At 38.8% G+C, this 27,126-nt stretch overlaps 1 protein-coding gene across 3 annotated transcripts in view; it reads right to left on the reverse strand.

Moving 5' to 3' along the window:
- Positions 1-2,935: 2,935 nt before the first annotated feature.
- ASXL3 (ASXL transcriptional regulator 3) overlaps positions 2,936-27,126 on the reverse strand; it is a 148,328-nt gene continuing 124,137 nt past the window's right edge. For all 3 annotated transcript variants that reach the window (XM_074944427.1, XM_074944425.1, XM_074944426.1), the window contains 4 exons: positions 17,714-17,810; positions 17,104-17,209; positions 9,731-11,690; positions 2,936-6,696 (listed from right to left, as the gene is read on the reverse strand). In XM_074944427.1, coding sequence (XP_074800528.1) covers positions 3,046-6,696; positions 9,731-11,690; positions 17,104-17,209; positions 17,714-17,810 — 5,814 coding nt within the window. In that variant the 3' untranslated portion in view covers positions 2,936-3,045. The remainder of the gene's footprint in view (positions 6,697-9,730; positions 11,691-17,103; positions 17,210-17,713; positions 17,811-27,126) is intronic.

A 27,126-nucleotide genomic window follows, 5' to 3' on the forward strand; every position in this document is an offset into this window, starting at 1 on the left:
TTAAGTGTTCAACAGTGCAAACTGCACGATCACTAACAAACCAGAGTGACATGGGGATTGAAATCTGGACAAAATTAGACAAAAACAGGAGCAATCCAAAATTCAGTTCTAATCTTAGGTGGGTAAAATTTTCAAGAGCATCTGCACGATTTAGGAACATAAGTCCCATTTTCAAATTAAAAGTCAATGAGACACAGGCTCCTAAATCATTTAGCTGCATTTGGAATTTTACACCATGGCTATAAATCACTTTGACACCACTCACAAGATGTTTCTAAATAGTGGGTCAAATTCATTCCTAAAGCCACTCCATCGATGTCCAATAGAAGTCAATGCAATGGCACCATGAAGGGGTTTGGCCAACTGTGTTATTTAGCATCATTTTGCCCAAACCAGTTTTATATAACATTTTATCGTATGTCAAATATGCAAACTACAACCACAGCACAAAGATGCCATTGACATGAATTAATAAAATATCATATTATTCACTCCCTTACCAGGCAGTCAAAACAAAACATTTCTGGATGCTGCATTTTCTTTCAATACCATGTCAGTCACGGGTAGAACACATTTCCAGTTGCAAGTCAAAACAGATAATGATACGTGCTGTGGACAAGGGATTCTGAGCCAGATGTAAAAAGATTCCCAGCTCTCAGAGGGTTCATATAAACACAGGTTATCATGATTTTAAGAACTGGCCAATCTGTTTATTTAAGGGAATAAATTCTACCTCTACCATATGTAAATACAATAGGATATAAGTCCAATACAGAAGGCTCCTTAACTATGGTTTGGTATGCATGACTACAATATACTCATGTTTACCCATGTGACCATCATAGCTCCCATTTGGGTAGCTATCAGCACACCACTGGAAATTACTTTTCAACTGTTTATTTTTGGTTTGTTTTTCATTCCACAGAAAGGTTTGAAAAATTGGAAAATCTGTGTGATTTTCACCTTTCATAAAGGAGTGCTTTTGTATACAGAAAATATATTACTGTATCAGCAACAATATTGTTAATGGAATCATCAATAGCTTTGGATCACATGGTGTCAAAAATTAATACTTAGATGTCACTACTAGAGTAAACAGAACTCTAGTTGCACCACAGAACTTCTTATGGCAGGAATGTACTTCCTACAATGTTCCAATGAATTTTTAAAGACAATCAAAAGGAATAGTATATTTTATGTTTGTAAAAATGGTCCCAAAAGAAAATAAATGTGATTTGCATATATGGCAGAACCTCACTAATATGCACTGATGCCAGGGAGATCGATTACAAATTAAATAATTATAAATTAGTAAGCAAGAAAATATCATAAATAAACAAGTATAATGGATCATATAGTGTATTTTTCATTTGACAGTTTTATCGTTCCTGTTAATACTTCAGGATACACCAGTAAATGTGTAGTGTTATATGTTTTGTATAAATACTAAAATCTGAGTAATACGAGACCTCAACTCACTGCTAGTACAAGTTCCACTGAGAACTAGGGATAGAATGTCCGTTTTTTGTGCAGATGGTAAGGTGTATCTATTAGTGAGGTTCCACTGCAATGGTAAAAATTACGGTGTTCTCTATGCTCATATTTGTTTGGGTGGTCACAGTCGTATGTCAGCATATGGGGTACTCGTACTGCACATTTTGTGTTCTTGAATCTGGAGTAAAAAAAAAATAGCAGAATTTTTTCCTGTCTCCAACAGCTGCATGTGCTTTATCCCTTTATAATATTTTCCTTTTAGGTGGACAGGGCCCCAAAATTACTGCTGTTGTCCTCTAATGTTATGGTGGCTAATGCATCTGGAATGCAGCTGTAGTCCTCAACATAAATACAGTACTGGATAAATACTGAAGATTATTTAAAAGATGCAGTATCCCTTTAAAAAAAACCCCACCTCTTTACTCCCAACTCTCCAAATTATACTGTAAGTGGTCTGAAATCTTTAATAAAAAAAGGTAGTGTTAAGTCATTTTTGAAAATAAGTTTTTTTAAAAGTCAAAACTCAAACATATTTAAATAGATAGTAAATCATATAGGAGGGAAAATAACTGATTTTCTACTATTCAGCTCAACACACAATTATAATCTGTCCTCAAATCATTAATTATACCTTAGGATCAACCTTAGGCCATGGAAATGCTATTGAAATCCAAAACCTGTTTGTTACCTAGACCTGACCCATATATGTGTTTGGGATTGATAGCTCAATAGGTGTACAGGGGAGGTTTGGGGAGAGAGGGAAAAAGAGAGCTCTCTAAGAGACGTCGTTACTTCCTCTACACTCCATTAAAGCCAAGAAGGTTCTAGACATGGTCCAGCTAATCAAACCACATTTACAAATCTAATTCTCAGGGAATCAACAAAAACAGCTGATAATTAAAACCTTACCTCCATAATGCTTTGTGTAGGAGTGAGCAAACTCCTGTAATCAAATCTGTCTAAAGTCTCTCTTTCTTTTGCTAGGTTGGCCATCTATAAGTTAGTCATGGATGGTAAAGGTGGGTTCAAGAAAGCAATCATCGTTAGAAAAACTGTAAGTCAATTTAGTAGCTCTGATGGTGATTTGTAACAGAACACCAAGCTACTTTACCCAAAGCAGTCTTTACTCAATTTGTTAGTCATCTTGTTATCTCTGCACTTGCAGTACCCCAGCAATTAGAAATCATGAGAATACAACTAACCTGTTATTCTTAACCTAGAGGGTCTGCTATCATAATATATCAGTGGGGAAAGAGTGTGCTGCACTTCGTGCAAATAAATAGAAGCTAGGAATGACATTTTAATACCTTTTCTTTTAGACAGCAAGGAAGCTTATAGAAGCTTAATAACAAGTTTTGTTTTGTTTTTTTTCCAAGAAATTCTAATGGTTTCTTCTTCTTTCCAGGGAATGTCATGCAAGCAGAAATAACTAAATTCTGAAACAAAGCATCACCAGAAAAAAAAAAAAAAGGCCTAAAATGTTTCAGTTTCTCCACTTCTTTGTTCTGCTCTCTCATGCTGAGAAGGGATACTGCATCTTTGACTCAGTTTCTACCGTACAACCAAACAAGCTACACACAGTTTTGAAGGGCCTATGCAGTCATCATGGCAGAAGGCTCCACAGCCTTTGCACACTATCATGGCTTTCAGCCTGCAAGAGCATTTCAGTTCCAGTTCATCTGCATTGCTGCTGTCAGCAAATTTCTGAACCGGAATCGGAACGTTCTGATTAGACAGACCTGTAGCGGCGTTTGAGCCACTTCCCAAAATTCCAATAGATTTTTCAATCGCAGATGCTGCCCTTTTGAAGCTTGTGCTACCAAAGTGTATAGCTGGATAACTGCCACAGAGCTGCTGCTGCTGCTGCTGCGGGTGCTGTGTTTGTATTTTCTGAGTCGTTAATTGGGTAAAAGGCTTCTGTGGCTCAGAAAGTAAATAGGAAGAGAAATCTGCATTTTTTAATGCAAATGTTTTTAACTGTTCTTTTACTTCCTTCTGATCGTAGGAAGCTTGTTTTAGGCCCAGTTCGCAGCTGCTGCTTAAACCTTCCTCAAAAGAAAGAGGTTCAGATTTTATATTGCTACAGATGCTTGCTGGCTGAGGCCAACTAAGCCTTTTAGTGGTTTCCATAGTAACTGTCAGTTGCTTTTGATCAGATGGGACTTCTGTGTTTGGAATAGGGGGAGGAGGAGGAGGAGGGTGCACTAACGCTTTATTCTGGAGAGTTTGTGAGGCACTAGCAATGTCATCACCTTCCTTAATTTGAACATGAGGGGAAAAAACACTTCCTAGCCTCAGCTGGTGAGCTGCTGCAGAAATATTGACCTCTCCCAAACCCTTCTGTTCCAGGTGCCTACTGAAAGCAAATGCATTGCAGCCAGATGGCACTTTTGAAGTAGTTTGCAACAAAGCTGCCGTAGGAATGGGGCCTCTTGCAGCCATGGGCATTTGGTAAAAGTGCTGTCTCTGTGAGGTACTAGCTTCTGCATGAAAACTGCCATTTTTGTCAATGTGAAATAAGTTCTGCTGGAAACTGCACGAAGGCAGTGGCCTCTTCTGCTGCTTGATCTCTGGACTGTGAGCAATTCTGTTCTGAACAGCATGTTTGCTCAGCCACTCTTGTTTAAATGGCTGACCATGCCCTAGTTGATTCGTATTGGAACCGATTACACAAGGAGCCACTTTAACATCTGTGTCCACTGATAGCTTCCCAAGCTCACATTTCATTTGAGTGTGCTCCCCCACAGTCCTGGCCATCCGCTTCTTTGGATGGTTGTCACGCTTTCTGATTTGCAGTGGGGCTATGCCGCCTGCTGTAAATCCTTTACCATCTGGATTGGGTGAGCTGGAAGGATTTTCAACCAGACTTCTCTCAGATGCTGATGTTTTACACACTGAGGTAGTTTGCAAAGGCAAGGGGAGCCTGTTAATCTCTAGTTTGGCTCCGGATCTGGGCTGTGGCAGCACCTTTTCCAAAGGCAGGTTGCCTTGCAGTAACTGTGTCACTAGAGGATTGTTGGCCTCAACTGATGACAAACGACAGCTAGAGCTTCCAGCACTTGTAACTCTTTTTAGGGTTTCTGTTGTCAATGACAAAGAGTCCTCCACTGAGTCCGTAACAGATGTCTTGGAGGTCTGTGTCAGCTGTGCACTCGGGGCTATTTCTGCAGTCTGGCGAGGCATTTCAGGTCCTGTAAAATCTTCAGTGTCCATCCTAAAGCATTTGTCAGATTCGGTAGTTTCTGATTTAACAGGAACAGTGATGCTAGTCATAAGACTCCTTGACTGCAACTCTGACATCTGCGTGTAACTTGAAGGCTCAGTTTTGACATTTTTTAAACAGTTTTGCTCTGTATATTCTTTATGCTTATTTGGGTTAAGATGGCTGACCACTGGCTGGTCTGTGTGCATTGCCTCTTCATCTTGCCAGCATATTCTGTTATTAGTGTTATACTGATTGACACAGGCAGCATCTGCTTCACTTTTAAAGGCTGAAGGACCTCGTAACTGCTCTACAAAACCTTGACTGGGGGCAACAACCTCAATTAATTTATCTTGAGGAGTAAGAGGCACTTCTTGAAGACTTGTACAAGCTGCCTGCAAGGTTTTGCCCTCTTGTTTTGCTGTAACAGTTATGAAGCTGGAACTGTGCTCAAGGCTTTCATTACTGACTATTTCAGGCCTGCTTATTACAGACACCTGAGGACATGCTATATTTTGCAAGGCAGTTTCTGCCCTCACAAGTCTGCTCTGCAGATCTATGCTGTTTTCTGCATTTTCAAGGGAAGCAGCCAGCGACAAACTGGAATTTAATGTCGTAGTGTGGTCAACAATGACTTTACAAGGTATAGATCTGTTCACGGCTGTTTGTGTAAAGCTCACTGGCTGAGATTTACTGGACAGATCTATTCGGTTTCGTGGTCCAGAACTTTTTTCCAAGTTGTCAGCACTTAATTTAGCAGTGTTGTCGTAAGAACTTATTGTCACCATATTACCAGTAAACACTGAAATTGGTGGCCTTGCAACAGAATCTACTACTGTAATCGCATCACTGCAGCTTAAAGCTGCTCTAACAGTAGTGTTAATGGACACAGTACTTTGCTCACTGCATCCGGTTATGGCTATCTTATCAGAAGAAAATCTAGTAGTAGTCCCCACTGGGGGAATCAGTACAGAACTACCTGGGAGATGATTTGGCAAATTACTTGCAATGGACGAAGTTGGCACAGTGGTATATTGACTGGAGACTGCATTATTTGCGCTGCTACTTGATACTGGCAACCTTTCCTCATCAATTGAATTTGATAAGACTGTACTGTCTACTGAGGCTGGAACAATAGTGTTATCAATACATTTTGGTACAATGGCAATGCATGGAGTATCAACCCCTTGGGTGGATTTCAGCATGTTTACATTACAAGCCGAAATTGTTGTGTTTGTACTGTCAACAGACATTAAAACAGAAGATTTATCAATAGAACTTGCAAAGGGAAGTTCTTGAATTGCTCCCGACATAGCAGTGCTGCAAACAGACACAGGGACTGAATTTTTACTATAAAGCACTGGCACATTGTTATTTTCAGCGGAGGTAGATGAGATAATTTTCTCACACAAATGTGGCATAGGTATGTTTTCATCAGAACTGTGAACGGATATATCCGTAGCAGTTTCTGGCAATGCAGCTGTGTTAAGTGACTGCTGCAGTAAAGTGTTAGTCTCACGGAGGTGAGTAGACTTGTTACTAGGAGACCTGCAGTTAGGATTAACTATAATGACACCAGTAGAAACTTCAATCTTGGTGTCAGGTGTCGTCGAGGTGTCTATGGACGAAGGACCTTCCTTTGAACTGAGCTGTGACTTTGCTTCTTTACTGGTCTGAAGTAAGTGGGCTCTGGCTTGATGCTTAGCAAATAGTTTGGCCTTTGTTTGCTCCTTGATGTGTGCCAGTGTTCTTGTCTTCCCACCTTCGCAGGGACTCCCCATTGCTCCAGAGACTATGCTTGCAGCTGCTGCCACAGCAGCTGCAGCTGCAGCCTCTCTCTGGGCTCTAGCTTGCTGAGCTCTTGCCTTGATATCTGCAAGAGTTCTAGCCCCAGTGTTCCTCCCGCTGCTGACTGATGTACTTGGGGAAACCCTAGGTTCTGGTTTTGAAACAGGCTGACTCTTGATAATAAAAGGTGGCCCAATTTTTGAAAGTTGAATCTAAAAAGAAGAAGAAAACAAAACAATTTTAATAGGATATCATACATATTAAATTTCTCTATCTTCTAAACGGTTCAGAGCATGATAGCAAATTAGAGGTCACACTAGATGAATTAGAATTACCATGTAATGTATTTACACAGAAAAATGCTAAAAAAGTTAACAATATGTTCATTTTACTACTTTGTCATTCTCCAGCAGAAGTAATGAGTACTTGAATTTGCCTCCATAGACCTCTACCTTTTTGTTGAGAAGGAAAGTTGATTGAATGTGATAAAATACAATGGTTATCTGATATAATTCATCACACCTTCCTAATCTCCACTGTATCTAGCTGGAGACCAACCTGTCAGGTGCAATGGGACTGGAAAAGGGCTTCCTAGTTAACACCTACTGCAAATGTTTGAAAAATCATCATAGTGGTTTTGCTCCTCATTCCAAGGCATTCAGGCCTCTGTAACTACTTAATCTTTCCCTCGTTACACCAAATATTTATTGTAATATCAAATGCAACTGAAAAACCTTTCCTCCAGCTAGGAGGAGTCTGAAATTCCTCTGAGTCTGTAATTCATACCATACCAAGGATCAATCCCTGACTGAGACTTAAAAGGGGTGAATCACAAAAATGTTTTTTTCCCTCCCTAGCACCCTAATTTTAGGACACCTACTGTAGTATCTTTCTGGTGCATCACCTGCTCACTACTGTGTATCGAGAACTAAGACCCCAATCCTGCAAATATTTATACAGTGTTTAATGTATATACATGAATGATCTCACTGAAATCAATGGGATGACTCATATTATACGTAAAGATAAGCACGTGCACGGGTGTTTGCAGGATTGGGGTGTAAGAGACATGAGGTCACATCCAAAACAAGCTCCAACAACAATCAGTGGAATTCACTTCTATTAAACACATCAAGCCAGGCAGAATAGTATTTTAACCTCTTAAAATGGACACATTTTTCAGCTGTCCAGGTTAGTGGGGCCTCAGTGATCAGTGAGGTGACTTTCTTTTGGAGAGTAGCAGAGAGATGAGCTATGTAACATTTATAGGAAAAATAGCCAAGTGATAAATGTGAGTTAAGGGAAGTCAAAACTACAAAAGAGCCCTTATGATTTGGGACATTGGCAGGGTCATTTTTACAAGGAAAGGTAGCCGTTATCAATGGCACCACCTTACAAAGCTAAATACTGATTAAATAAAGATATGATTAACATATGATTTTCCAAAATAAATTTTAGAAATGCCTGCTGCTGTTTCAGTATCTTCCTTCAATGTCTCTGGGGCTCTCTATTGGTAGGAGCTGCCATTTTCCCAGCAGGGGACCAATCTGATGATGCAGTGTGGGATTGAAAGAATCTGGTTTTCTATTAGGAAGCAGTGGAACTCAAAGTTCCAGTCCTGTAGTAATATGCATTTTATATATCTCCACAGTACAGCACAGACAGTGTCAGCATAACTTTCCCCACACAGCACTGCCAATGGGCCTCAACCCTGACCCTGAGGGAAAGAGCAAGTCATTCTACATGCCAATTCAATTCTTGGCTGTCTGCCGACTCTGCCAATTAGTACTAGTTATGGTGGTGGTTTTGTAATGTGGAAACTTCTCATCTGGGAAATGGAATGAGATCAAACTAATTTCACATATACCAATGAATACCCAGCAGATAGTGACCAAAAATCAACACTACTGATTTCATCTGGGTTTGAACTAGCAACCTACAGACAAAAGGTTTCATCATCTAGAACTAATCTCTTAAATAATTCTGTTCCTCCTCTAATTTTTTTAAAAAATCAGTTACTTGAATAGTTGAGTTAATAACACTTACATTAACACATTTCTTCAAGTACACTGCTACTTTGAAACACTTTGCTTTCCAGCTCAAAAGCAGATTTTTTTCAATCCTACTTCGCAACATCAAGATTGATAAAATGGTAACTATTGTTTGATTGTTAATTTTTTAAATTATAATTATGAAACCTTTTTCTCCCTGATCTACTTTTTTTTGTAATTAGATAGTGATTAGAATTCCATATATGAGGCTGGAGTCTTTCAAAAAAAGACATGAGTACCATTAAAGTTAGAGTGGGCTAGCTTCCAACTGTATTCTTGCTCACCAATTATACTGTTAGCTGCTCCATGCTGTAGTACTAGTGATTGAAACATTTACTGTATTTGCCCTCCTGGACAGATTAGCAATGTTCAATTACTATAGCAGTTACAAATAAATAGAAAAAAGGGACAGCTCTGAATAATTGGGAACTCACACTGCACAGCCAGTAGGTTGAGTTAAGTAGACTGGGCTTAACTTTTGGCCAACATCATCATGTACAAAACTAAGATGGACAAGACATCACGAAACAGACTAAATAAATCTATTGTCCTCACATGTTAAAAAGAACTTTCCAAACTGAGCTAACTTTTTTAAAAAAGACAAATGTGTACAAAGCAATTTATCTAGCCAGTAATTTGCTGCCAGTAAAGATATTTGCATTCTCATAAAGACTTTCTCCCTTACAGCTAAGGTTCTGCCTCCTAACTGTACAGGGAAATCTTGTACTTAAGCCATCATGTGTACCAGTCGTGCAAAGAGATCTGCAAGCACAGGCTGTTACTCCATATAGAGCCTCCCTGGCTTCAATCTGGGTCCCGCTGCAGAACTGAGGAACTGACCAGTTGTAACAAAAATGACTCTGATGTAACAAAGAAAAACAGACAGAGAGCAAGCCCTTGCTTAATCTTGAATATTGTAGACTGGGGAATTAGCAAATATACTAAGAAACAATGGAAAAGTCCATGGATTTATTTTTAAGTCATATATATTAGGATTGTTTGCCCTCACATGAAAGTACTTTTGCAACAAAAGTGAGGTAATTCAAACTGTGCAACACAGAAAGAGAGGTATTGGAAATTGCTTATCTTTCTCTCCCTATACCAAATATTTAAGAGTAACAAACAAATCCAGAGGCAATCAGCAGATAATTAATCTTTAGCCTTCTGACTCAGTAGGCTTTTACTACCACTCTACCTTGAGGGGTGGGACTCGGGGCTCTTCTCTGGGTGGCTGCTCTTTCTCAGATGGACTCATCAACGGAGCATTACGATTAGACTGATCGTCTTCTATTCTAGCTCTCTTCTCTTTACAGATTCCAAAACTGTGCTGCTCTGCAGTCTTCCTCTTCGGGATCTCTGCATCTCTATTTTCAATTCTTACTTCAGATGACTTTGTGGGTTCTAATAATTTAGACGAATGGGAACTCTCCAGCCGGATCTGTACACTGCTTTGTTGTTTGTGTGACTTACTTCTGCACACTTCTGAGAATGAAGTCTTTTCTAGAGATGAGGTATATACTTTATCATGTGGTTTAACTGGAAGGAGTTCGGTGCTTTTGCCCACTGTCCCTTCTGATACGACAGCTATCTCTAATGGCGAGAGCACGCCTTTCTTTTCCGCTCTTTGCTGAACATGATGATTTTTAATTTTGATCACTTCTGGAGAAGAAAGTTCTGAAATGGAAGCAATGTAAGATTTCTCAATTTCAGTATGTGATCTGCACGATTGATGAGTAAGATTTTTGCTTTGGGGCTCTTCCAATATTGAACTTTCAGGTATATTTGATAGCGGACCCATTTTCATAGTTTCAGTTGTACTCTGAATCAGTTTTTCTTGCACAATAAGATTTTCCTCTTGAGATGCCTTAGGAATGGTTGAAGTTTCTTCTTTTAAAGGGGAGAGGGATTCTTCAGATAAACATGGTGATTTCCTTTGTTGCAGAATAAGTCTTTCACTCTGTGGGGAATTAGAAATTGGAGAGGTTTCCGACAGAAAAGGTAAACTGGTTGCCATAGATGTTTCAGAAGCTAGAAGTACAGAAGACACAGAAGAGGTTTCTGATGTTAATGGTAAATCAGACATTGGAGAGGTTTCTGATGTTAAAGGTAAATTAGAAGCTGGTGATGCCTCTGATGTCAAAGGTAAGTTTGATGTCAGAGATGCTTCTGAGGTTACAGGTGAAGTGGACACTGGAGATATTTCTGACATTAAAGGTGTGTGCAAGCTTTCTTCAATGGTCTTTTGCTGACTATCAGGTTCAATATTTTCACTGCTGGCTGCCTCAGATGAACAAGCTGTTTCATGAGATGCTGGAGTACAGGGTTCCTCTGAAGTGGACTGTGTGTCACCTCCTGGAGAGGCAATACCGATACAAGGTCCCTCTGGGCTTTCAGAGGAAAAGGAAGTTTCAGAAATACAAGCATTTTCAGATAACTGTTCGTCAGGGTCACTCTGTAGCTCCATATCAACAGCAATGCCTCCATCAGTGAACAATGAGCCTTCTAGAGCAGAGTTTTGTGTTTCTGGAGCACTTAGCTCTTTTGTAGACTCAGAATCCCTCTCTGCTGTATCACTGACAGAGTTTGTTGATGAAGCAGATTGTGCAGGTGATAAGCAATCCTCCAGCTGATCAATCACAACTGACATGTCTTCCTGAGGACATTCTGATTTCAACTCCACTTTAATTTCAATGTGAGACAAAGTATCAATTACATCATTCATCACAACACAGGATGCTGAGTTGTCTGCAAGTGGCACTGCTTCTACTTCTTCATTAGTACCAGCTGGGCTTACTGGCTCCTCAGAAAACTCATGTTCTGTTTTATGGTTCTCCTCTTGGCATTCACAGATACTTGTCTCAACCTCCTCAGCAATCTCTTCCTGAATTACAGATTCGTCAGGTACCAATATATCCTCTGAATCTGATTCCCCCATTAGATCCTTGACTGGAACCTGTTCCACATTATGAAGAGACTGACAGAAATCTCTTTCAGGAAGAGGTGGAATTTTCATGCTTTTCTCTTCATGGTCCTCAAGAGTTGTTTGTTTAGAAGGACCAGGTATACCAGAAGATCCACACAGCAAACTACTCTCATCTTCATCACTGTTCTGTCCTGAAGTGAGCTTCATAGATTCTTCTCTTGACATTCCCAACCTAAAATACAAACCACTTAAGTTAAAATGTCATGTAATCACAGACAGAATTAAACAATGACTTGATTTTGTCCTATGCTTTTACTGAATACATGCCTTTAAAAGGGCATTGTCATATAAAAAATAATGGAGTAGATTCAACAGAGTGATGCAATTTACACTAGCTGAGGATCTGGATTTATATATTTAGGAAAACAGATTTCCTTACCTGTATTACTTATATTACCTTTGATTAATAAAACTTCAGGAATTTTAAAAATGCAATTTACTTATTATTTAACCATTTGGCATTTCATTCAAATTGCACATAAAATGCAAGCTATTTAGTTTCACTTTTATTTATACTCCATTTCCCTTTCTGATTTTCATATTCCAGCACAATGCTGCTATAGTGGCACTGCAAGTATTGCAGGAGAACTGTTTAAATCCAGTGAAAACAGTTTTGGTTTGAAATTTAAAAACAGTTCAGAAAAAATATTTCTATTAATATCACTTTTGCCTAAATTAACAGGAAAAGCTGCACTTCAGAAACTCATTCTTGCCTCAAGCTGATGAACTGTTTCTTTTCTATTTAGAAACTTCTAATCATTTCATTTTTTTTGCAATGAAGATTAAAAGAATCCCATTTCATCCTCATTTATTTTCCAATCAAGAGTCTACTACACAAAGTAAGAAAAAATCAGTGGCAAGCTCCTGTTTTTGATTCCATTCTATTTCAGATGCATATAAAGCAGCATTATTTTAAGATAATAAACTTTCAGTTTAATATTTATGTCTATGCATACACAACTCCTCAGATTTCTCTATAATAAAAAAACCTTTAACATTCTTAAATACAAAATAAATGAGGCGTTTATATGCAAAAAGTCAGTGTGGGCCCTTGGTTACACTTCCATTTTCGGATGTTTTCTTAATCCCTTTCTTACCTAAAATATTATATATTAATTTACATATAATTCTATTGCTTCAGACAAATAAAACTAAAACACAGCTAAGAGTTGCAGATATTGGTAAAAAAAATTATAAAAGTCATTGATTTAGGTTGAAAAATGACAACTGAATTTAGAAACAAGAGATACTGAGAGAAAATATAAAGAGAGCATGATCCTGCACCCTCATTTCTGAACAAAGACAATGGGGCTGGAGAATACTCAGCACCTTTTGGAGTGGGCCATGGGTGACGATACCAGCAGCAACGTGACACTCCAGAGCGCTGGAGAATACACAAATGCTAGGCTGTGGTGGTAAGAGGGGTATAATGGTCTTCAGAATCACATGCCAACGACAGAAGATTGATCCTCATCCTCCATTTAATAAGACAACGTAACTGAATAAACGAGTGATGTGCAAGAACGAAGGATATCAGGAAATTAAGCAAGCAATGGTTTTGAATAATTTGCAGAGGGTGACAGGAAACAGGAAGGTTTCAGAGTAGCAGCCGTGTTAGTCTGTATTCGCAAAAAGAAAAGGAGTACTTGTGGCACCTTAGAGACCAACCAATTCTGTAACAGCTCCAAGTATGGAATAATCGTGGAATGAATCAACATTTTTAGTAGCACACTTTAGGAATTCTGAATAGATGGCATTGTTGACTACGCAACAACAATCATGTTATAAAAATAATCAATCAATAATCAGTAACCAAAAAGAATTCTCAGTCTCTTGAATGGAGAAGCAAAGCCAGTCTCAAGAAAGGGAGGGAGGCAGTGGGGAAGGTACTGCACAACTGAAAGCCAGTAAGAGGACCTTGTTTTTAGCCTTGTTAAATATGAGGACATTCTGGAGCATTTGACATAAAATGTCTACCAATTACTTAGTAATGTAGGCAGTGGTGCTGGGGTTCCTGCCAAACCCCTGGCTTGAAGTAGCAGTAACAGACACCAAATACATTCCAGGATCAGCACCCCCACTATAAAAATTGTTCCAGCACCCCTGAATATAGGAAAAATAGAATATAGAATAGAAAAATATTGTAATATAGAAAAAACATATCAGCAGAAGAATTAGGAAATGCAAGAGAAAGCTCAACATAATCAGCACAGAAATGATTCTCAAAAACAGGCATCCTAGTCATTTAAATGAAGGGGAAGTGAGACAGTGGAAATAAAAAAGAGGAGGGATTAATCCGCTGAATCTACCCCATTATTTTTACTCTGACAATGCCCTTTTAATGGCATGTATTCAGTAAAGGCATAGGGCAATACTATTTTTGATATTATGACTTAAAAGATGTTCCCATGGGCTCAGAGAACAGTGGAGGAAGAAGCTTGCAACAACGGAAAGCCTTAAGATCACAGGGTCTAAGACAAAAGCAGCCTGCATAACTGGCTGGTCTTTCCACTGTTTTAAAGATAGCAAGACACCAAGACTGCAGTTACATGGAAAGCAGGGGTCGGCACCAACATGTTGTGCAATGGACACTTGACAAAATTACTGTAGTTAGTGATGGACATTGGGTTGTGGAGGGGAGGTTATGCCATTTAGTCATTCAATTTTTTGAAAAATTATCATGGACCTCAAAATTTTTCCATGTACAGACATGTTGCTGACCCCGATGGAAAGTATCAGATTGATGGTAAAGGTGTTCACTGTACTGAAACTATTTCTAATCGGCAAGTGTGGAATTATTTGGTAAAGTCGGACAGCCAGTCTTGAAATTAAAAATAGCCATCAAAGGTACACGCAGGATGATACAGTAATCCATATTAAAGGGAAATCAGTGAAACTATTTGGCATTTACTTAAGAATTTTAAATAGCATTAAAATTCAGAGAATACAGGTCGAAAGCCAGTGCCTAGAGATAACACAACCTGTTAGCATCACCACAGCCACTTTAATCTCTGAGAGTGGGACAAGAGATAGTCACTACAGACCACTGGAGTCAGATTCATCAGGTGACAATCATGTTTTTTCTAAAAGTGCTAATAGTTAATATATCTGGAATTACACAGCATCTGGTCATGATTAAGTACATCAGTTGTTCAAAGATTTATTATTTCTAAGAGAAGCAGAACGTTCATGGAGAAAACAGAAAATAAAATGGATGAATGTGAACAACAGGAAGGAGACTTTGCTATGTGTTATGTAATACACAGAGTCTGGCAAATAGATGGAAGGGCTCTTGGGTACAGTCTAAAGCTATGAATTCAAAGGGGGTTTAAACAGGGTGATCCCAAAGATTCTCAATTTATTAAAGATTAATCTCCAGGTAGATGATGCAACTTGAGAGCCAAGTAATGGAATATTTATAAGCAGTTAACTCAGCTGAGGCCATAACAAAATCACCAAACTGACTAGAAAGGAAAATTGGTCAGATCCCAAGGTGCAATCCAGTTTGCTGCCAACACACCTGAGAAATAGCTCATAAAGAATCGGAGCTATCAAGAGCTTCCATTTCAATGGAATCAAAGTATTTGAAGGCACTCAATCCAAACCATATTCAAAACAAGTTTAAAAAACCCAAGTCATAACAAGGTAGTAAGCAGCAAGTAGACTGAACTCGAGTAAAGATGTTGCCAGACAAACAGTAGTCCACCAAGACAACAACACTTGAGACAAGTCAAGAAGTAGAGACCGAGAGGGGTGAAACAGCTGGTGCCCACAGATTAGCCAGATAAGAAACATGCACATGAAACAGAACAGGTGGAGAAAAACAGGTTCAGTCCAATGGTCAGAAGAAATTGTGAGTATGACGACACCCGGTATTCCTAGCTGGATGTCAAAAACCTACCGCCATGTGTCACTGTCATTGCAGACTGAACCTTATCTGTTGGCCATGGTACCCAACTTTCAGCTAGCAAGGCAGGACTGCTGGTTCCTTTTAACATAATTAATACTACCCCCCATGGACATGTTGCTCATCAGTGCATTTGGAACACTGTCCTTTAAAATAAGCTAATAATTTTGCTTCGTTTGTACTTTAGCTTCTAATTACAGCAGAAAGTCCCAAGGCAACCTTTCAAAACAGCTCTCCTCTTAGAGCAGAGTTCTGTAACTCTGACTTGTATATTAACATGCATAATTAAAGGCCACAGACTCCATAAACAAATGGCTAGCTTTACATATATTTAAATAAAGAAGTTTACAGTTGGACTATATCCTGGTCTCCAGGCTTTCAAGGAAAATGCTTTGCCACTTGATCAAAAAGAGCAGTTCTGTTACACTAAGGCATCACAGTATGTTAACAAATAAAATGATAATGCTCATGTTGTGAGAAAGCTGCTAGCAAGGAAATGTAAAGTTAAACTTGAAATTCAGTCTTTTAATCTGCTGCCTTGTTTCACCTAAATACTGAAGTGGTATGAAATCAATGGATCGTGCAAGGTAGCACCTATACTGTAATGGCCAGGCACAACGCTTTAGTTCCTGATTTTATGTATATGTAGGTTTTGGTCTCTGAATGTCCTTGACTGCTTAAGTAAACAAAAGCGGTTTTAAAATATAAACAATTCCACACATTATAATGGCTCCTTTGGGCCTTTTCTGTCTATTAAACCCATATATTATCCACACAAATTTTACATAGGATGTATTCTAAGTTATAAACTGAAGCCACTTTAAAGTTACAAGTGCACAAAAAATTACATAACAAAAAACAAAAAACTCAATATAATTCTATATTTTAACACCTACATAAGTCAAAGAGCACTGGACTGACTTTTTAAAAGCCATTTAAAAGGGCATTCTCAGGTTTAAAAAACATTAACAAATTTCCTTACCTATATTAGATTTTTAAAACAGAAAGAATTTAAGGGCTGTAAACAGCTGCTGTAAACTGGGATAGCTATACTGACATCAGAGCTATTCTGACTTGCACCAGCTGAGCCTTAGGTCCTATACATCTAATTCACTTTACCCCTCTTCTGATATTTGTTTTGTTTTTGTACCTCATATCAGAAAATAAAATTAGACTACTCAGTTTCAGTTTTGTAAACTTATTCTATAGTCAATTTCACCTACCTATTGTGTGCACTAGCACAATGCTGGAATATCTGGGTCAGAAACACCTTAGGAGACTTATTTTTTTAAACTGACTTTTTAAAAATGTCATAGAAACACCTCTGTTGGTCTTTGGTTTTTGTAAAAGCTTTGTTTATAATTTCAGGCAAAAACAGGCTTATTACAATACTTTTAAAATAAAAATTATTCCCATGTTCAGACGCTGTGTCTTAAATTCTGCACAGAATGAATGTTTGTGGATGAGTTCTGAACCCCATAAAATGCATTTTTAATGTAAACGCTGCCATGCCACTATAATTGTACCCACACTTTCTTATATTGGGGAACTACTGCCTTTGATAACTGGTTTATTAAGTTTTACAACATATATGACTGTACTATGTGAAGCACAGAACAATATTTTCATTTCCTTCTAAAAGGAAATGAAACAAAATGGTTTTTGGTCCAATACTTACTTTTCACCATAAAACCTTTCAAAGAACCTTTCCTTCCAAGGTTCTGTTTTCTTTTCCTTTTCAATCTCTTGTCTGATGCGCAACTGCATTTCTGGTGTAAATTCTCCTAAAAAACAAATACTAACATATTGAATAAAAGTTGTCAAGGTTTACTCTAATATGGGACCATTATATGTTGTATAAAGATACACAGATATACTGTTCTTTGTTATAGCCATCTGTACAATAATTCAATGCAAAGCAAAGGTGAGCGTGACCTGCAAGATTGCAATTAGCATATAACTTTGGTATTTCCAAAGTATATTGGTGGGATTTAGTCACATGCATTTATGTTTCCAAAGCTGACAGTGATGGAAATGCCTATTTACTTATTTTTAAACTGCTCACATAAGCTGCCATAGCAAACTATAAAATTATTAACTGAAAAGAGATTCTCTAGAATAAATTCAAAACTGAATCAGCAATTAGTGTTACTGAATTTCTGCTGTACTGCATTTTCCATTCTAAAAGTATTTCTCAATATACATCTTTTTTTATTTTGGCTAAGAAAAAAAGGCATCCTTCATAAAAATTAATATTTGGTAAATACTTGGAACAAGTAGAGAGTTACCTTCTGCCAATCGTTGTTTCCACCCTTGTGCTGCATATGCAAAGAATTCATTATTTAGAGCGGAACTACTGAGGCGCAAAACTCCATCACTTCCCATCTAGAAAATAAGCCGATGGTAGCAGAAGACACTGTCAGAAATAGCTTCAACTAAGATTACATAAGAATAGAGTTCCAATTAAGGGGAATGGGAAGGGATAGGAAGTGGGAATAACAAAGGAAATCAACTAATAGTATTAAAACAGCATTTTCAGTGTAGTCATTACTGTAAATGCAAGTGGCCTAATCCAGCATCTATGTGCCTACTTCAAATATCATGAGTATTCCTGATGATCACTCAATTTACAACTGACTGATGTGGTTTAATCACAGCCAACTACCTTGGGCCTAATATGCCTAGAATTGTTGTACACAATCAAAAATCCAGATCATTATTGTTCTTGTGCATCTTCCTGGAATACAGTACAGAAACAAACTAATTAAATGTAACAAAGGCAGTAACTTTATCATATTTATCTGTGCTGAAGAAACCTAGTTCCCAGGATATCTAATATACCCTACTTGCTGACAGCAGGGTGGAGAAAAACAATTTTCCTTAACAAAAACATAAAAAGAAAGAAAAAAAACTAGTATAACATTATCAATAAAAACAAAAGCAGCAAAAACCCTGTAAATGTTATTTTACAGGCATCAAAAGGGTGAAAATGGTGGGTGTGCTAAAATAGTAATTATTTTTACTTTCTACATATGTAAAACAGAGTCATTATGAAAATATTATTTGAACTACCTCATCTGCAATAAGTGATTAAAACAATTTAGTATTGAGTCTCTTTTTATGGCATACTGGACACATTTTCTTTTTAATTTCATGGGTGCATGTTGAAATACTGTAGCTAATAATTTATTAACTAGGAAAATCAATAAATAAAATGCATTACAATAAATAAAATGCGTAACATCACATCTATAATAATTTTCCTGTAACAGCAGCTACAACAAAGATAAAAACACCAGACAGAAAGGGCTTTAGTAGGAGCCAATTTGTTCAGGTCAAAGGTACCTCATGCTCAATACAGTTCATTATACACATCCTTTCAGGTTGCTAAGAGATAAATGTTTGATTGCTTTCTCTGTCATCTGCTAGTGCAAAGCATCACAATTCTCAGCATGCTAGCACACTAATTTTAACTATGAACATAACTCCAACTGCCCTCCTCCATCCCAAATCTGGAAATAGAGAAGGAAGCAGATGTCACAGTCACATTTAATAATATTTAACCATATCTACCTAGTTATTTTCCTGATTTACAACTAATGCTGCTCTCACTCTCCAGCATAGTTTTACCAATTTAATCATTTCACAGCTTATGACCTAACCCATAATACTCTGTTTTATGAACTAAAGAACATGTTTTAAAATGCAAAGTAGTGAAAACAGGTAGACTGATCAAGGTGGAGTCTGGGAGCTGGGTGCCTCAATCCTGCAGGGAAAACTATAATGGACCCCCACTGACTTCAGTGTGGCTCAGTGAGGACACATGTGTCTGTCTGGGTGGTTCTCCTTGCAGGGTTGGTGCCTTAAGCTGCTTCTCTTTTTTGTCTGAACGCAGCAATGGCATTTCCCTGCAAAGTCAATACAACAGAAGCAGTTGCTGGCAAGTAATATGCTACTTCCTTTCCTGCTCCAAAGCTTAATGTACTGTTGCTGCAGAGTTTCTACACCCCACACACGTAAAGGGACCAAGGTTGAGTCAAGCATTACTTTGATCAGCTCAAGGGTCTAGCGTGAACCAAAGTGGAGATTCCAAAGAGAGGAGAAGATCTACATCCAAGAAAGAGGAACTGATAAAGAAGGTGAGAATTTAGTTTCCATATACTACTACAGAGATACCTTTAGATGACCAAATATATGGTGTACAAATTCTTTGGGCAAAGATGCAAGGAATGAAAAACAAAGCAGAAATTACTGTGGACACCACTTAGAGATCACGAGAACAGGAGACAAAACGAAAAATTCTAGACTAGTTTCTTAGGCTCCAGTGCCCACGGGAGATTTTAACAAACATCTGTTGGGTAAAAAAAATATAACCGTAAGACATTAAACAAACAGTTCCTAAATTACACAGAAAACAATTTAATGATCCAGAAAGTGAAACCACTCCAACTAGAGGAGAAGTTGCCCATGATCCATTATTTTTAACTAATCTGAAGGAACTGTTTCAGAATGAAAGAACAACAGGAAAGAACTGAACCAGTGACCACTATCTAGACTCACTTTATTAAGGAATGGAATGACATAATGCAGGAGTAACAGATTTCAGGTAAGCCAATTTTGGGGGTTTGAGAAATCTACTGAAGTGCAATATGATTAAGCACTATAGTCCACCGCTGTGGTTAAAGGCTGTAGACCTAAGAGACAGCAAGTCAGATCCTGAGCTGGTGTTAATCAGCATAGCTCCACCGTGGAGTTACACCGATTCACATCAACTGAGGATATGGCCCAAAATAATTAAGGCACAGCAGTCAAAATTTCCTTTGAAAAAAAGAATACAAGAAATAAGAATTGGCCAGATACCGTGACTTTATAAAATACATTCAAAAGTTTGAGGTTAAAGAAAATCTGTACTGAGAACAGAAAAGGAAGAACGGACTCAATCAGTGAAAGCTTTAAAGGAAAAAGGAGGATGTCAGAAAAGCAAAGTGAGTTAATGATAACCAAAGAGGTTACAGTGAATAAGAGAGGCTAAACTAAGAAGTAGTAAAAATAGCTGACATGTTAAACTCCTTTTTATCTATATTCAAGAAGAAAAATAGAGAAGTCTGAAAACTTTAAAAAAGAAGTAAGATCTTGTAGAACTAGCTATTGAAAAAGGACAGATAATGGAATACTTGAAAAATTTGAACATACGGTGTGCAAATCATCTGATCTAATGCCACAAAAACTATAGCATAAAGGAAATGCGTTAAACAAGTTTACTGCACCCAGAAACTAAAGAAAAATTATATACAAAAAGATTTCATAGTTTTCATATAGCTCAAGGCCAGAGGGGATCACTAGAAAATCTTCTAGTCTGACCTTTGTGTAATCACAAGCCATTAAATTTCACCTACAATCCCATGTTGAACCAGTAAATTGAGTTAGACTAAAGCATTTCAGTCCTCAGAGACTAAACTGCTACATGCCACAGGCAGAAAACAGGGGAGACCAAGATGCCACCAATGCCTGATGTCCCTGGAATGGCAGGGAATTGATAAGAGACGCTCAGGTGTTCCTAGCAGGTGATCTCTACTCCATACCACAGAGAAAGGCAAAAACTCCCAAAGTCCTTGCCAATCTGACCTGCAGGAAAATTCCTTCCTGACCACAAATCTGGCGATCAACTATGCCCTGAGCATATGAGCAAGATACACCAGCCAACCATTTCAGAAAGAGGATTCTTCATATCATCTCAAACACTGGTCCACCCAGTCTGGGGTCCTACCTCCAACTGTGGCCATTCTTGATAATTCAGAGAAAGGCAAAAAGAAAAGAAAAAACAAAAACCCTCAACTACCATACACACCAAAATGCAGTCGGCCAATTGTTCATCCGTGGGAAAAAATATTCTTCCTGACCCCAGCTGCCAGCCAGCTAAAGCTCTGAAGCATGAGATTTATTTATAGTGATTGTCTTAATGCAGATCTGAAAATGGCATGAGCCTGATGAGAGCAATACATAGCTTCCTATTCTCTCCATGGACTATGAAGCGAGAGAGTAAACAGGACGCACAGACTCTAAGGCTAGGAGGAAACATCACAACCACCCAACCTGACCCTTGCGCACACAGGCCATAGATTTGTTTCCCTAGAAGCTGGATTAAAACAATCATTTAAAAAGATATATAAACTTGTCTTAAAGACTCTTAAAGCTGGTGAGTCCACCACCTGTCCTGGTAAGCTGTTCCAATGTTTAATACCCTCAATATTAGGAAACTGCATCTTATTTCAAGGTTGAAATTCTAACTTCTAAACATTGAATCTAATTATGCTGAAACATTTACTTCTGGAGGAATTCTGCACCACTGCACATGAACAGAATTTATGTCCCCTGCAGACTTCTTTGCTTCCCCACTTTCTGATGTGGAAGCAAAGTAAATCCACAAAAGTGGTCATGTAACCCTCCCCAGCAGTATGTTTCAGGTGCCTAGGGCAGCTGGCAGAGACTTTGGGACAAGGGGAAGTACTTGGGAAGACCTGGCTGATGGCTCCTACCCTGCACTGGGCAGGGCTGCTAGTCCCAGCTGTGCTGGGGACTCCGGGACTTCCTCTTCCCTGGCATGGCATCCGGGGCTGTGTCAGACCCACTCCCAGATTTCTCTCCTGGCTGTAGCAAGCTCTGCAAACTCTGTCCCCCAAACTTACTGCATCCCTCGCTCCTCAGCTGCAGGGGGAGGGATCCCTATACACGGATCTGCTCCCCCATCCGCCCAACCCCTGTGCATCCAGACCCCTCATACCCAGACCCACCAAGCCTCACGCCCTTGCACCAGAACCCCCCCAATGAGCCCCACTGCCGCAGCATCTGGACCCACCACTAAGCCCCCCCCACCCAGACCCCCCTGTCGAGCTCTATCCCCCCAAACCCAGACACTGCCCACTATTGAGCCCCAAACACTTCCACCTGGACCCCCTTGCAGAGTCCCATTATCACTGCACCCAGAACCTCCCAAAAGGCCCCTGGGCATCCAGATCTCTTCCTCCACCCCCACACCTGGATCCCCCACTGAGCCACCCTGTCATAAATATAAAGGGAAGGGTAAACCCCTTTAAAATTCCTCCTGGCCAGAGGAAAAATCCTCTCACCTGTAAAGGGTTAAGAAGCTAAAGGTAACCTCGCTGGCACCTGACCAAAATGACCAATGAGGAGACAAGATACTTGCAAAAGCTGGGAGGAGGGAGAGAAACAAAGGGTCTGTGTCTGTCGGTATGCTGCTTTTGCCGGGGATAGAACAGGAATGGAGTCCTAGAACTTTTAGTAAGTAATCTAGCTAGGTATGCGTTAGATTATGATTTCTTTAAATGGCTGAGAAAAGAACTGTGCTGAATAGAATGACTATTTCTGTCTGTGTGTCTTTTTTGTAACTTAAGGTTTTGCCTAGAGGGATTCTCTATGTTTTGAATCTAATTACCCTGTAAGGTATCTACCATCCTGATTTTACAGAGGTGATTCTTTTACTTCTATTTACTTCTATTTCTATTAAAAGTCTTCTTGTAGGAAAACTGAATGCTTTTTCATTGTTCTCAGATCCAAGGGTTTGGGTCTGTGGTCACCTATGCAAATTGGTGAGGATTTTTACCAAACCTTTCCCAGGAAGTGGGGTGCAAGGGTTGGGAGGATTTTGGGGGGAAAGACGTGTCCAAACTACATTTCCCAGTAAACCCAGTTAGAGTTTGGTGGTGGCAGTGGATATTCCAAGGACAAAGGATAAAATTAATTTGTACCTTGGGGAAGTTTTAACCTAAGCTGGTAAAAGTAAGCTTAGGAGGTTTTCATGCAGGTCCCCACATCTGTACCCTAGAGTTCAGAGTGGGGGAAGAACCTTGACACACCCGCACCCAGATTACCCCACACAGAACCTTCTCCCACACTAGGATCCCCCAACACTAAGCCCCTCCACACTTGGATCCTGCCTTGCTGAGCCTGCCTGCCCACATCTGAAGTACTTGGCACAGAGGAGCAGACCCGGTCCTTGTCAGGGTTGCAGCCTCACCACCCAGTCTGTGTCTCGGGGGAAGCTGCACAGTGATCTCCCACCTCTGTGCAGCCAGTGGCCTGTGCTCCCCAATGCCATGCTGGAGCCTCCACATTTATTTGACAAATAAAATTTGCACAACTTGGCAGATTTTTAAAATACTGTGCACAGAATTTTTATGTTTTTTGTCACAGAATTTAATTTTTTTTTGGTGCAGAATGCGCTCAGGAGTAAACACTGGAGAAAAGTTAATGTGATACAGTTTTTCCCAAAAGGAAATAAAAATGATCCTGACAATTACCCTAATCTAACTTCTATATCTAGTAAGATAATGGATCAATTATTACATGGGAAAAAATTACTATGCCTGATATCTGAACCCTGCATCTATCAAAGGCCATGGCAACACGCCCATCTGACTTCAAGGCGTGTGGGATTCAGTTTCTAGAAGGAAAATAACTACAAGCAGTAAGTAAAAAGCATTTACAAATATGTCTGTTAAGATTTAGTCATGCTTTGACAAAAATCACAACATTAGTAAACAGTGAGCACCAGATTTATTATATTTGTATTCTATATGATACTGCCTCACACAAAAACTTAGCTGGACAAAGTATCTACTGTAGAAAACAATCCTATACTGCCAGGGAAAAGGACTGGATGAGCATGTCAGTCATTTCTATTACTAGATGGGAACTTTTCAATAAATTTTTAGGCAGAGAATGCACATTTGCTGACATTGAAACTTTTTGCAGAAGCATATTGGTTTCAACAAAGGTTTAGTTGGGAAATATTGCCTGGTTTTGACCTCGGGAATAGAGTGCATGCCCCAGCATAGACAAGTGGCTAGGGCATTCACCTGGAATGTGGGAGAGCCAGGTCCCTGCTCTAAGTCAGGCAGAGCACCCCCCTCAAAACTTAAGTTTTGGTGACACTTTCATCACAAAAATTGAGAGAGAACAGCCAATACCCCAGGGGTTTGGGCACTCACATGGGATGTGGGAGATGCAGGTTCAAGTCCCTGGTCTGAATCAGGAAGGGACCTGAAGCTGGGTGTCCCACATTCCACTTGAGTGCCCGAATCACTGGTCTATTGCTATTCTGTGTTCCCCTTGCCACTCTGGTTTTTGGGGTTTCATTTTTAAAAAAATAAAACCCAAAAGGTCTTGGTTTCATTCCATAACAGAATGGAAATATATACCAAAACCTCAACATTTTTGTGAAACAGAATTCTTATTTTCCAACCAGCCCAAGTTGCTTTCCATCTCCATTTCTTATGAATAAGAAAGTGTACTATCAGCTATTGCTACTTTAATTAAGAGTACTAAGGAAATGGATTCAAGGATTGCAGCAGGACAACGAAGTAGTGTCCTGCTTTCAAACACTTAACTTTCCTCCACTTCAGTGGAGCAAACCAGGAACAAGGAAGAATCCAATTGCTAGGAGGGGAAAAAAAAATCAGATTACTCATCCCCTCTTCTCCCTACTCTCCTCACCAATATTCTAGTTCCAAACAAAAGACTGTGTCACAAGTGACAGGAAAAAAAATTGTTTTAAATCCTCCTATCAATATAACAGCCAAGTGAATTCAGAATGAATTTTCCTATGTTCTACCAGATTTAAAAAGAGGACCGAGAGTCCTCCAGTCCCAGGGTGTTAGATCATGCATCATGCGTCTAAACCTTTGTGTGTATTGCATATCTCAGAGGACGAATTTCTACCTGAACTGAAAAAGCATAAGAAAGAATTTACATTTCTGAAGCCAAAAGGAGTATTTACTTCCTATATCCCATCCATAGAGACAGCTAGAGCTAAATTAGAATTTGGAGAAACATGCCAATAAAGCACTTTTTAAATATACTGTAAATTTTTATGGTCTTTAAGAAATGTTGTCCAACAGAGATGCATTAATGAAGTGGAACTCCAAAGAGTTCTTGAAAGTTTTATATTTTTTCTGTCAGGGTTTGAATTCCAGTTTTGAATTCTAGTATGCAGAATGGCAGTGATAAGTCTAAAACAAAGATCTTTTCTGAAGAATTCAAACCAGAAACTTTAAGAGTATTTTTTTTATTTAAGAAAAAAATTGTCAAACCTCAGTGATTGTTTTCATAACAGGACACGGTAATGCCAAACAGTAATACAAAACTTAACTGACTACGAATTTTCTACCAAGGTCTAGTTTAACTCCTTTGTTGATGGTTCCTCCACTGCAGAATCTGCATGGCAATAAAATGTGGTTATGTTTTTTGCAGTTCCATTAGAATATGAATGTTGTTGGCACTTCAGGAGTGACACAACAATATTCACATGGATGCATTCTGCTCCACACAGCTGCTGTTACCTGAGAAGGCACTGAATTGGCCAATCCATTATTTCTTTCTCCTATTTATAAAACTATTAATAATTATTTCTACATAGCTGCTGTGCAGTACCACATATATTTCTTAAATACAAAATTATATGTCCGAGCACAATTAACCCAGAAAGTAATACATTGTATGATCTGACAATAGTATCTCACATTACTAAAAAAGGACACAGCTTTAAAAGTGAAGGCTCCTCTAAATTAAGTGCATTATGTCACATAATTATATACTTGTTACGAACCACTATTCAACTCCTTTTGTGCCTTTATTTTTGTCTTGGGGGAAAAACAGGCCTTGAATTCCCGAAAGCCATTTAAAAGGAATTACATACAAGAGGACAAGGGGCTGTAAGAAAATACATCTTGTCATCGCTATTTATTTATTTATTGAGGTGTAACATTGGTTTTGAAAGCACTTAATACTGACAAGAAGAAGGCAGTTTTAGGTTACAATACAAACTCCAAATTTTTAAAAGAAAATTAATTATATATTATATTACATTACAAGTAAAGGTCTCTGTGAGGACAGCCACAATTTTTGTAACTATGTAGGGATATAAAATACTCTACTATGAGACTGTGGAAAAGGGCATTTTGGATAACATCTGGCTGGAAAAATGGAGAAACTTTTTGCAAAATTTTTCATGAAAAAAGTGTCCCTTTTTCCTACCAAAATTATTAAATTCAATATTTTTCAACCAAATATAGGTGAAAGGGAAATCAGGGTTTACCTACATATTTATATATGCCCACAATATGCAATGACTCCTTTTAGCATGTAAGTGGAAAATATGATGCAGAGAGAATTAACCAGTGGCTCTGCACTATTGCTGCCATTTCCTGTGCCTTAAAGTCCAACTTAAAAAGCAGGCCTCCAGAGTCACTCTACTACCACTCTCAAATTGGGCACCAGCTCATAAAGACCACCATTCTGCACAGCAACAGAACTGTGGATGCTCAGAAACACACTTTTTTAAACTGCAAAAATGCTTACCATCACACAGGCTACCAGCTACAATGGTTGTACTTGTTCCTAACAGTGGCACTGGTCCATTACTAGATGGAAATGGTAGAATTATCAATAATAATGCAGAAAAGGCAAAATGTTGAATATACATTTCTGTGTATTTCTGTTCAGTATTTGAGAAAAAAACAGATGATGCAGTCATATCATATAATACTCTCGCCATTCCACTGGTATCTCAGGAGGATGTTAAACAGCAGCTACTCAAGTTAGACATTTTTAAATCAGCATGTCCAGAAAACTTACACCCAAGTGTTTTATAAGAGCTGGCAAAGTTGCTCACTGGACTGTTAAT

This window comes from Natator depressus, chromosome 2 (assembly GCF_965152275.1).
Source record: "Natator depressus isolate rNatDep1 chromosome 2, rNatDep2.hap1, whole genome shotgun sequence".
In the NCBI taxonomy this organism is placed as follows: domain Eukaryota; kingdom Metazoa; phylum Chordata; order Testudines; family Cheloniidae; genus Natator; species Natator depressus.